The 11,947-nt window shown below is 38.8% G+C and overlaps 2 protein-coding genes across 2 annotated transcripts in view; one reads left to right on the top strand and one right to left on the bottom strand.

The window, feature by feature from the left end:
- Man1a2 (mannosidase alpha class 1A member 2) overlaps positions 1-11,947 on the bottom strand; it is a 162,439-nt gene that overhangs the window by 129,463 nt on the left and 21,029 nt on the right. The gene's annotated exons all lie outside the window — the stretch shown is intronic.
- LOC105743607 (40S ribosomal protein S4, X isoform-like) lies at positions 7,790-8,587 on the top strand. Its single transcript, XM_012517018.2, has one exon. The coding sequence runs from the start codon at positions 7,796-7,798 to the stop codon at positions 8,585-8,587; it is 792 nt and encodes a 263-aa protein (XP_012372472.1). The 5' UTR covers positions 7,790-7,795.

The following is an 11,947-nucleotide window of genomic DNA, read 5'->3' on the forward strand; positions in this document are numbered from 1 at the left end:
GTACTTTCCAGTGTAATGACTGCAGTTAGCAAGCAGCACAAACTCTATCACATCTGAGCTCCCCATTCCATCATATTGAACTCTTAGGAGTTAACAGATACACACAACTACTTCTCAATACAAGTACATAACTGGTCAGACACATGCAAAAGCCTACAAGAGACTCAAAATCAAGCACTTTGAGAAATTCACTGAGCCTCAAGCTTCAATACCAAATCTAACTTCCTCAGTCATGTGGCTCCCAAAAACCATCACAACATTGCCATTTTAACAGTGTACCCCATGAATCATCAACATAAACTCACTATCTCTATTCTTGTTTATTTAGGTATACAGCATTACTTGGTTGTTAAAAGGTATCATTTACATAGAGAGCTATTATTGATTATTCTGATAAATCTTAAAGAATTTCAGTTTGAGTTGTAATTTCAATTTCAATCAATGGTTCTGAGTCACTGAATTAATTTCAGCTGAATTGAAATGATAGCCAACCAACATTTTTCAAATGTCAGGGGTATGAATGAAATAGGCACAAGTGTCGGGTGGGGGGAGGGGGGTGAGCTCAATTGTAAAGCACTTGATAGCATGCACAAGACCCTGGGTTCAGTCCCCAGCACCACAAAAATTAAATGGGAAATAGGCAACAGGAATGTTCAGAAAGTAAGATACATTACATTCCCTTTGGGATTCACAATCTAAAAATATGCTAATAAATTAAGTGAACAGAAGTACCAGCAAAAAACTTACGGGAAGTGTAAAATATACATTAAACAAACAGACATTTGTTTTTATTTTCTTACTATTATTTCATTTTTTTAGTACATGTTTACCATATATAATGGCTACACTTATTGTGCACAGGAAATACATGTACATAATACAGATCAATTTCTTTTTGTTCTGCACCTTTCCCCTCTTCCTTCTCCATTCAACTCTGTCCCTTTTCCATTTCAAAAATTCAATTCCTAGGGGGTTTTTCTCTTCCATTTTTTCCCCATCCCCTTTCCTTCCCCTCCCTCCACTTCACGTTGCCCTTGCTATAGGAAGACTTCCTTCTTATTTTCTATCTTCTATTTTGCTCTTTATGCATATTTTGCACTTCCCATATTAAGAGACATTGTGTGGTATTTAAGCTTGTATGTCTGATTTACTTCACTTAATACTATGATTTCAAGGAGCAACCATTTACCTACAAATGCATACCACCTATGTTTACAGCACCACTATTTACAAGAGCTAAGTCATGGAAACAGATGAATCGATAAAGAAAACCTGGTATTTACAAGAGCCATTTGTAAGATGACACATGCCACCAGAAAACATAGTTACATCAGGAACAGAACTACATGATCTGCTAGCAGAACTTAAAAGAACAGGAGTTGGCTTCACAGAGCAAGAAAATTAAGAGATTCCAGGCACAGAAAGTAGACTGCAAAATGCCATGGAAGAGACACAACATACTAGACAGCAAACGATTTGCTTTGTTCAACAAAGTACAGCACGTAGGATTAAATAGGGCATAATAATCAGTACAGACTAAGCTTAACAAAGAAACCAGAGGAGGCAAAAGCAAAGAAACTGAAAGACATCAACTTGAAAATACTGTAACTACACTTTAATCTTGGAAAGAAGATCACTTCAGGATTGAGGGGGAAGGGAGCTTTACATGGATATAGAAAAAGGAGTTCAGAAATGACAGTAGCCACATAGGCAAAAAACTGACAAGAGCCTAATAACATGAATTCTCAGTAATTATGAAGGAAAAAGAACCTGGGCTGGTGAGATAGCTCAGTGGTCTAAAGCACCTACTTAGAGCAAGCTAAGCTAGGCAAAGCACAGGGACCGTGGTTCAATCCCCCAGCACCACATGCCAGCCAGCCCCGCCCCCTGGTGGGCTGAGCTGGCCACACACACACACAAAATAAAAAAAATAAAAAAATAAAGAATATTAAAAAAAAAAGAAAAAAGAACTATATAGAGAAATCAAAAAAGCATGGCAGTAAGTTTAGGTGAGCTATTACATATGAAAAGAAAACAGCACTAAAAGACAGGTTTGGGCTGGGGAGATGGCTCAGTGGTCTAAAGCACCTACTTAGAACAAGCTTCGCAAAGCACTGGGACCGAGGTTCAATCCCCCAGCACCACATGCCAGCCAGCCCCGCCCCCTGGTGGGCTGAGCTGGCCACACACACACATACACACACACACACACCTATAAATAAATAAAAGACAGGTTTTTCACTCAATAATTGGATAGAAAGGTGGTACATCACTATCTGGACAGAAAGTAAGAAAAATGATTTTGGATAAAGAAAAGATAGAATGAATTAGGAGGATTTCACACCATGTTAAATTTAAAAAGTCAACAAACTACACAGGTTCAGTCATCCAAGTTGAAGACAGAGATAGAAGAATTGAAGGTCCCACCCTCTCTGCATACTTACATGGGAGAATTTTATGTTGTATGAAGGATACTTCAATAAAGTTTTCTTTATAGAGATAAAAAAGGCCATATTAATACCAAGTAGTGGTCTTAGGGGAGGGGTAAAAAAGACCATTTCATTTTATAGTATCCAATTCAGTGGATATTAGTAGCAACCACTGTTGCTCATCTAAATTTTTCATTGACCCATGGTTATAGAGAAGTACCTTTAGTTTTCCAAATATTTGAGAACTATTCAGTGTTTTCATCTTACTGATTTTTATTTTAAAATCTATGTAGCAAAAAACATTTTATATAGTTTTAATTCTTTTAAACTGAAATAAATTTGTTTTATAAACTAGAAGGCAGTCCATTTCAGTACATCTTCCATTTGTACTTGAAGAAAATGTATATTCTGCTGTTAGGGAGAGTGTTCTACAAATGTTAATGCTATCAAATTGACTGAAAGTGTTGTTTAAGTCTTTAATTTCCTTACAGATTTTCCTTCTACTTCTTTTATCAATTATGTAATAAAAAGGCATTGAAATGATCACAAAACTATGAATACTAAGAATGAGAGAAGTGGCAAAACTAAAATCCTACAAATATTAAAATGATGTTAAGGATTATTATTAGTAACTTTATAACAAAATTTACATCCCTTATTAAAAAAAAATTTTAAACTCCATATTTTTTTCACCGCAGAATTCCACTAAGGATAAAGGTCAAAATTAATACCACTTTCAAAAAATTCAGCAAACTGAAGTACAACTTCCCAACTCATTTTATGAGGTCAACATTGATAGGTTACGGCCCTAGTAAGAATTGCTGAATTATGGCGGTCTTCTGATACGGCTGAAGCCCTTAAAGCAACAGCTTATCTTCCCAATGACCACTTCCTCCTCCTTCCCCACTCCAGCCCTGGGTACATCTCCCTGTGACCTTTCCCGCCCACACAAGGGAGCCTCCAATCAGCTCCTTATACGTCGCTAAACCCACCCCTCAAACTCCGCCCCTGGCAGACGTCCATAAAGTCTCAGGCTCCCTGTCTCAGGTCAGAGGATCTGCCCATTTTCCTGCCCTCGGTCCTCTCCGTGTGTTTAGAGTCAATAAAGGCTTTCCCTCCCCCATTGCTGCTTCTCTGCTGCCCCGCCACCACTGCTGCCATTGCTGTTGCCTCTGAAACCTCTCAAACATCAGCATGTTACAGAATAACGCAAATTCAAACATTAATAAATTTGAATTTTCTCATGATTGAAGAAAATCACTTTTAGAATTAAACAATACACAACAACCAAAAGGTGTTTGTCTTAGTTACTCTTCTCTTGTTGCTGGGACAAATACCCGACACTCAAAATGAAGGAAGAAAAGGTCAGTTAGTGGAGGTTTCAGTCCATACTCAGCTGGCTCCAAGGCAGAACAGCACATGGCAGAGGACAACCTTTCATGGCGGCAGTAAAGAGCAAGAGCACAAGGGAGGGGTAGCAGCAGCTCAAGCAGCTGGCTTCTCTTCCCATCTTACATTGTAATGCAAATTACCTGCCCCAGGCAGGGGCAGCATCTACACCCACAGTAATCAATCACAAACTCCTGAAGCTGTCCCAAGACTGCATGAAGGAGGGACACCTAGACACAAACCATAACAGTGTTTAACATCCAAGCATCAAACAATGTAACAGGTTTTAAAAGAACAATTATCTCATCTCAATACATGTAAAAACCAACATTTGACAAAATTAAATATCTATTCCTAACAAAACTCAGAAACTACTACAAGAACGCATCTAATCTGAAAAGGGGCATGTGCATAAAACCTAGTGACATCATACTTATTAGTTAAAAAAATGCTTTTCTTTCAGGATCAAAAACACATGAAAGATGCCCACTTTCACTACTTCTGTGCAACATCTTAGAGGCGCCAGCCAGTGCAATAAGACAAGGAAAAATGAAGGGCATACAGTTTAAAAGGCGCAAAGTTGTATTCATTCACAGATTTCATAATTATGTAAAAATCCTGTGGGACCTACCAAAAAAAAAAACTCTCATATGAAGTAGAGTAAGTTAGTTTTACAAAGGCCAAATTTAGAGTCAATATTCACAAACCAGATGCACTTTAAAAACTGGCAGAAAAAAAGGAAAATTTTATAAAATATTGCTTGTGCTAGCATCAAAATATAAATCATTTAAAAAATAAATTCAAAAAGGATATGCAAAACCTGTACATTGAAAACTATGAAATACTGAAAGAAATAGATGCCAAAAAAATAAAAACATATAACATGTTTCTAAATCAGAAACAGGTAACATCTTAAATATCGTTAAGATGTCAATTTTCCCTGAAAATTGATTCAGTGAAATTCTAAATTCTCATCAGGCTTTTCCAGGAAAATAGGAAAGTTGATTTTAAGTTTACGTAAAAATGCAAAAGACACAGACAAATAACTTTTAAAAAGAGAAATAAAGGAGGACTTATAGTACTTGATTTCAAGATTTAATATGACAGTAAGACCATGTAGTACAGTACATTAAAATTCACAAATACAGTAGAGTACAAAAACAGACGTTTACAGTCATCTGATTTTCAACATAAGTACAAAGCAATTTAACAAAAGTCTTTCTTTGCCAACATGGTGTTGAAACGAACAGCCGTATGATCAAATACTGTACAATTCGTAAAGGAACATGTATTCTCAAAGACTGTATTCTGACTTCAAAAATAAAAAATAAAAAGTTACACTGAAAAAGAATGATTCCAATCCAGGCTCCACAGTGCTAAGCTCCCCTGATGGTTATAATGATCCTTGAGACCATCTGCAACTGTAAGAGCGAGGGGGCGAGGCATGTGGCTCAGGGTAGGGCAGCTGTCCAGTACACTCAGGGCCTGCGCTCAATGCCCAGGCCCAAACAAAAGTCTAATGGAGATCTTAACATTTACTTAGACTACTCTGCTTCTATGGCCTCTGTATAGTCAGAGAAACTTAAAACTTGTGATCCTGAACAAATTAAGTCCTTTGCCAATCTCCTCAGCTATGAACTATAAACAATGCCTCCTCCTACTTAAAGGTGAATGTCAAATGCACTGACAACTAAGTGTCTATGCTGCACTTAATGAAACAGGTACAGTCTTGGACAGGGACATCTGCCTCTTTAAAAGCATTAGTAACTAGCAGCTAATATTTCCTGAAATGATCAGTATCTATTCTCCTCTCTACCTTCTCAGGCTAAAATATATCAGCCTGAACACTAGTTCTTTAATAATTTTACATACTGACAGCTATGTGCCTTTTACTGGAAAAACAAACCACCTCCTCAGGCAAGCGCTATTTAAAGTAAGGGCCCTGCTTCCTTTATCAGCCCTCAATTTTCTGACCTCCTAAAAAATACCTACACTCCAATTCATGACAACTCCCTAAAAATATTTCACATTTTTACCTCTTTCAGACTATGCACAGGACAAATGTCCCCCCAGAATCTGCTTTACTCCTCCTCCACAAACACTGGTATTATCCAGCATTCTCCAGATTCTCCCACATAACTGGAACATAATTTAAGAAACTACTTTGGAAGCACAGGCATCCCGTGAGCAGGGTGAGAAGGCCACAATCACAGCGGAGTAAGCAGCAGCACTGACAGCGCGGTCCTAACTAGTCTTTAACCTTAACTGGCCCTATCCCTTAATGCCTGTTTTCTGAACCTAGTTTTCTAAACCAGAAGTCACTTAATATCCTTTCAACTAATACTTTTTCTTGCCCGTGTTACCTTTAGCTTCTACTGTCTGCATATAAGATTCCTTTCCTGAAGTTACTTAGTGAAAATAAAAGCATCCCACAAATAAATCCTAAGCACGTAACATGGACATAGCTCTCTCAATACTTGCTAATGCAATTTAATCAATGTAGAATCAAAAACGCTGACCCACCTGAAGACCACTAAAAAACAGAGAAGAGTCTCATCTATGTCCTTAAAATTCCTGAATGTGGTACAAAACGATAATGGTAAACCTGCAACAAACGCCACAGTGGGCTACTTGTTATCAATGAAAGCTCTAAAAGGTTCACCATCACTGGCATAGATGAAAAAAGAGTTGGCACGGAGGAAAGCAGTCAACAAGCCAAAATTACTTTTTGCTATTATATACTCGGAGAGAAAACACTTCATGAACCTGGAAAAAGATCTAAGATCTAGGAAGGCCTTCGCCCATAAGGCCTGCCATCCTATAAGGTTGTTCACATGCTGAACTGAGAACTGGCATACGCTCCAGTATACGCTAGAGAGCCTGCCTGCCTGCCTTACTCATCTTTAGGAAGAAACCTTTCTACTCATCTACCAGGGGCAAAAGCATCACCTAAAAGACTGCAAGTCCTAACATTTTGCACAGCAAAAAACCATATGATTTCACTGGTGAATTCTACCAACCATTTAAAGAACTAGCATCCATCTTCCTTAAACTCTTCCAAACAAAACAGAACAAATGAGACCAGTGTTACATTGACACAAAAATCAACCAAAGAGGTCTACAAAAACTAAACATAAAATATCTACTATAATAACATGTAAAAATCCTTAACAAAGTACTAGTGAACTGAATCCACAACATATTTAAAGGACTGCACACCTTGGTCAAGTGGATTTTATACCAGAAATGTAGGGATGGTTTAAATATAACAAAATCAATGAAAGTAGTGTAACACATTCACAAATGAAGATGTTATGGTTTGGATTTAAAATGTCTGCAAAACTGACATGCTAAACTCTTGGTTGCTTAGCTAATAGACTATTCAGAAAGTGCTTGGATCCTGAGGGCTGTAATTTCAAGGGAATTAATTCACTGACAGGACTGTATCTTAATGGCACTACTGCAAGATGACAGAAATAGAAGGTGGGGCATGGGGGCCAGGAGATAGCTCAGTAGAACAAGTGCCTGCCTGGCAAGCACAAGGTACGGAGTTCAATCCCAGAACCACCAAGAAAAAAAAAAAAAAAAAGGTGGGGCCTAGCTATGACTAGACCACGGGGGATAACCTTGGGGCTATTTCCAGTCACCTGTCCCCGACTTCTTGAGCTCTGTTCGTTTCCCTTTGCTTCCCTCCCAGCTGCTGTAAGGTGAAGCACTCTTCATCATGCCCCGGCCACGCTTCTGCCTCCACAGACCTAAACGCAATGGAGCAAACTAACAACATAATGAAACCTCTAAAACTATGAGCCAAAATTCATCTTTCTTCAGTTGTTTTTCTCTGGTATTTGATTACAGTAATAAAAAGCTGACTAACACAGAAGGCCTTTATTTATCTGAATTGACGGGGAAAGAACGGAAAGAAATAAAAACACCTTTTCATAATAAAGATACTTGCTCTTTCTGTTCCCGGCGCAGCCATGGCTCGCGGTCCTAAGAAGCATCTGAAGCGGGTAGCTGCTCCCAAGCATTGGATGCTGGATAAACTGACTGGCGTGTTTGCTCCTCGTCCATCTACCGGGCCCCACAAGCTGAGAGAATATCTGCCTCTCATCATCTTCCTGATGAACAGACTTAAGTACGCCCTGACTGGCGATGAAGTGAAGAAGATCTGCATGCAGCGCTTCATTAAGATTGATGGCAAAGTGCAAAGTGATATAACCTGCCCTGCTGGTTTCATGGATGTTAGCAGCATTGACAAGACTGCGGAGAATTTCTGTCTGATCCATGACACCAAGGGGCGCTTTGCTGTTCACCGTATCACACCCGAGAAGGCCAAGTATAAGCTATGCAAAGTAAGGAAGATCTTTGTGGGCACGAAGGGGATCCCACATCTGGTGACCCATGATGCTCGCACCATTCGCTGCCCTGATCCCCTCATCAAGGTCAATGACACCATCCAGACTGACTTGGATACTGGCAAGATTACTGATTTTATCAAGTTTGACACTGGCAACATGTGCTTGGTGACTGGAGGAGCCAACTTGGGAAGGATTGGCGTGATCACCAACAGGGAGAGACATCCTGGGTCTTTTGATGTGGTCCATGTGAAGGATGCCAATGGCAACAGCTTTGCCACCCGGCTCTCCAACATTTTTGTCATTGGCAAAGGCAACAAACCATGGATTTCTCTTCCCCAGGGAAAGGGAATCCACCTCACCATTGCTGAAGAGAGAGACAAGAGGCTAGCAGCCAAGCAGAGCAGCAGGTGAAATGGTCTCTAGGTGACACAGAGAGAAATGATCTGTACTCAGTAATACAGCATGATGACACGTTAAAAAAAAAAAAAAAGATACTCAACAAACTAGGAATAGAGGACATCTTCCTCAGCGTGAACCCACAGGTAACACCACCCTCAACAATGGAAGACTTGAAGTGTTCTGCCAAACATTAGGAGTAAGATAGATGCCCACTCTGACCAAGCTACGCAACACTGTAATGGAATCTCCAGCCACAGCAATTGGGCAAGAACAGAAAGTAAGGCTACCCAAATTGAAAAGGGAAGAAATAAAACTACTGCCACTCCCTCCATGCTCAATGATGACTACTACAGCTAATAAATGAATTCATTTGCAGGGTATATATAATCAGTTCACAAGCAGCTGTAATTCTATACCAGAAATGAAAAATCCAAAAAGAAAATTAAAATAATCACATTTAAAAGAGCATACAAAAGAATAAACTAGGAGAAAATGTAAAAAAGACAGTGAAAACTCATAGACCAAAATTATAAATGATGCTCAAAGACATTAAAAACCTAAACAATAAAAACATAACCCCCTCCCCAGGTTATGAATGGGAGACTTAATACTATTAAAATAATAGTACTCTAGCAATTCTCAAGCTAAATATAATCCCTTACTAAAATTCTGAGAATGTAGCTCAAGGAGTAGAGCACTTGCTCAGCACCGGAAGACTCTGGATTTAACTGTCAGCATTAAAAAAAAAAAAAAAAAAAAAAATCTAATCTATTTTTTGCAGAAATTTAAGTAATCTTTCAGCAAATTAACAGACAAATACCAGCATCCCCAAACAGTAAAAACAATACAGCAAAAGAACAAAGCTGTAACATTTACACTTCGCCATTTCAAAACTCACTACAGATGTAACAGTATTCAAAAATCCATGTATAACTGCATGAGAACAAACAAATGGAACAGATCAGTCCAGAAAGAAGCCTTACATAGACAAATGATTTTCAACAAGGTTCAAGTATCATTCAGTGAGGGGAAAAAAGTCTCTTCAACAAAGTTGTGCAACAACCATATATCCATATACAAAATAATTAAGTTGGACCCCACATCTCTCTATTCACAATTAGAAGAAAATGGGTAAATCCTGCCAGGAACGGTGTCATACACTTGTAATCCCAGCAATGTACAAAGCTGAGACAAAAGAACTGCAAGTCTGAGCCCAACTTGAACAATTTAGGGACTTAGCAAGACCTTGTCTCAAAATTTAAAAAAAAAAGTAAATTTTCATGACATTAGCCAGGATGGTAGCACAAACCTGCAATTCCACCTGTACCTCACCCCTGCACTGGCTAGGGACTGTCAATCTTTGTGCCCAGGGAACAGTATTTACCCCAGAGCCCCAATTTCCTTGCAATCCTTGTCCCCTGCTCTCTAAACAGGAGACTGGGGACTTGCTGCAGGCATCCTTGATAACTGCTGTGTGGAAAGAACGGCCAATACTCACCTAGTGAGAGCCTAAGGCAGGAAGATTACAGCCTCATAAGCAACCTGGGCAACACAGTAAGACCTAGTCTCAAAAAACAAAAACAAAAAAATCATGAGGCCAGGGAGATGGCTCAGTAGAATAAGCGCTTCCCTGGCAAGCGCAAGGGCCTGAGTTCAATCCCCAGTTCCGCCAAAACAAAAAAAAAAAAAAAAAAAGAAGAAGAAAAAAAAATCATGACCTTGGATTTGGCCATGGATTCTTAGATGCAACCATGTCATGCTTTGTACCCAGTTATCCCCCCCAAAGCCTCAGGCAGGCATTGGGGTGGCTTCTAGAGTTTGTGATTAATTCATGATTCAATGCTGGGATTATGGGTATGAGTGGTGCACGTGCTTGGGGTGCGTGATCTGCATACAATGTAAGCTAGGGAAAGAGGCTTACTGCCTGCCGCTGGAGCTGCCATTTTCCACTGCCATGAACTGCTGGGCTCTGCCTTGGAGCCAGCCAAGGATTGACCGAAACCCCTACTAACTGGGAGCTAAATAAACCTCTCCTTCCTTAATTGTGGTTGTCAAGTATTTTGTCCCAGCACAAGGAAAAGTAACCAAAACAAACACCAAAAGCACAAATAATAAAAGAAACCTGATAGGCTGAACTTCACTGAAATTTAAAACTTTTGTATGCTCAAGGACATTAGAGAGAAAGTAAAAAAGACAACTATAGAGAGAAGTATCTGTAAATCATTTATCAGAGAAAAATCCAGTTTCCAAAAGAAATGTACATTAAAAACTCTTACCACTCAACAACAAAAACTGCCCAATTCACAATATAAAGATGGTGTATAGACAATTCTCAAAGATAAGACAAGTGGCCAACAAGCAAATGAATAAAAGGTGAACACTGAAAAATGTAAATGAGAACCACAATGAGATACCACTTCATACAGACTAGGAAGAATACATGCACTTTTGAAAAACTGGAGATGTTTATAAAAATAGAACTTTCATGCTATGCTGATGAAAATGTAAAATCATCCAATGATTGTGGAGAAGTTTGGCAGTCCCTCAAAAAGTTCAAGAGAATGGCCATATGACCAAGCAACCCTACACAGCTAGGAACACATTCGAGCTGAAAACTGATACTCAAACAAATACCCACACACACACAGCTCTGCACAGCAACAGTACTCAAAATAGCCAAAAAGCTAGAAAAAATGCAAATGCAAATTGGCAGATGAATGTGTGAACAAATTATATACATACAAACTGAAATTTTATTCAGTTATAAAAAGGAATGAAGTGTACTAATAGATGAGATTTGAAAATATGCTAAGGAAAATAATTCAGACACAAAAGTTCTTACACTGCACAATGTATTTACGTGAAATACTCAGAATACGTAAATCCATATGGACAGAAAAGAGCCTGATGGTTACCAGGAGTGTGGTGGAGCAGGGCAGTGGGGAGGACCAAGTGGGGTGTAACTTCTCCATGGATAGATACGGTGTTTTGTTCTCAGAAAACAGGCTGTTTGCAAACTAGATGATAGCTACTTAACACTGCGAATGGACTAAATGACACGAACTGGTCGCTTTTATGTTAGTGAATTTTACCTTAATAAAAATAAAAACTTAAAAGAAAAACGGAATTAAGGACTGTGTGTTGAAGCACAAGCTAGATGAATCCAACTAAAGCTACAATAATGAACAAAGAACACTACTCCCACCAGAAATACATAAAAGAATCAAGAGAACAGAAAACAAATTAGAAACAAATCTATGAATAAATGATCTTATATAGTAGAAATGGTGTGTAAAGTCATGGAAAAAGACTCAAATAAATAACGCAGGAAGAACTGGATGCCCATGTAGAAAACATTTAGCCCCTAATTCA

Source organism: Octodon degus, unplaced genomic scaffold (genome assembly GCF_000260255.1).
Source record: "Octodon degus isolate 3935 unplaced genomic scaffold, OctDeg1.0 scaffold00140, whole genome shotgun sequence".
Lineage (NCBI taxonomy): Eukaryota > Metazoa > Chordata > Mammalia > Rodentia > Octodontidae > Octodon > Octodon degus.

Bases quoted from the DNA above. Each gene is read 5' to 3' on its own strand.
- LOC105743607 (XM_012517018.2), top strand. From the start codon at position 7,796: ATGGCTCGCGGTCCTAAGAAGCATCTGAAGCGGGTAGCTGCTCCCAAG.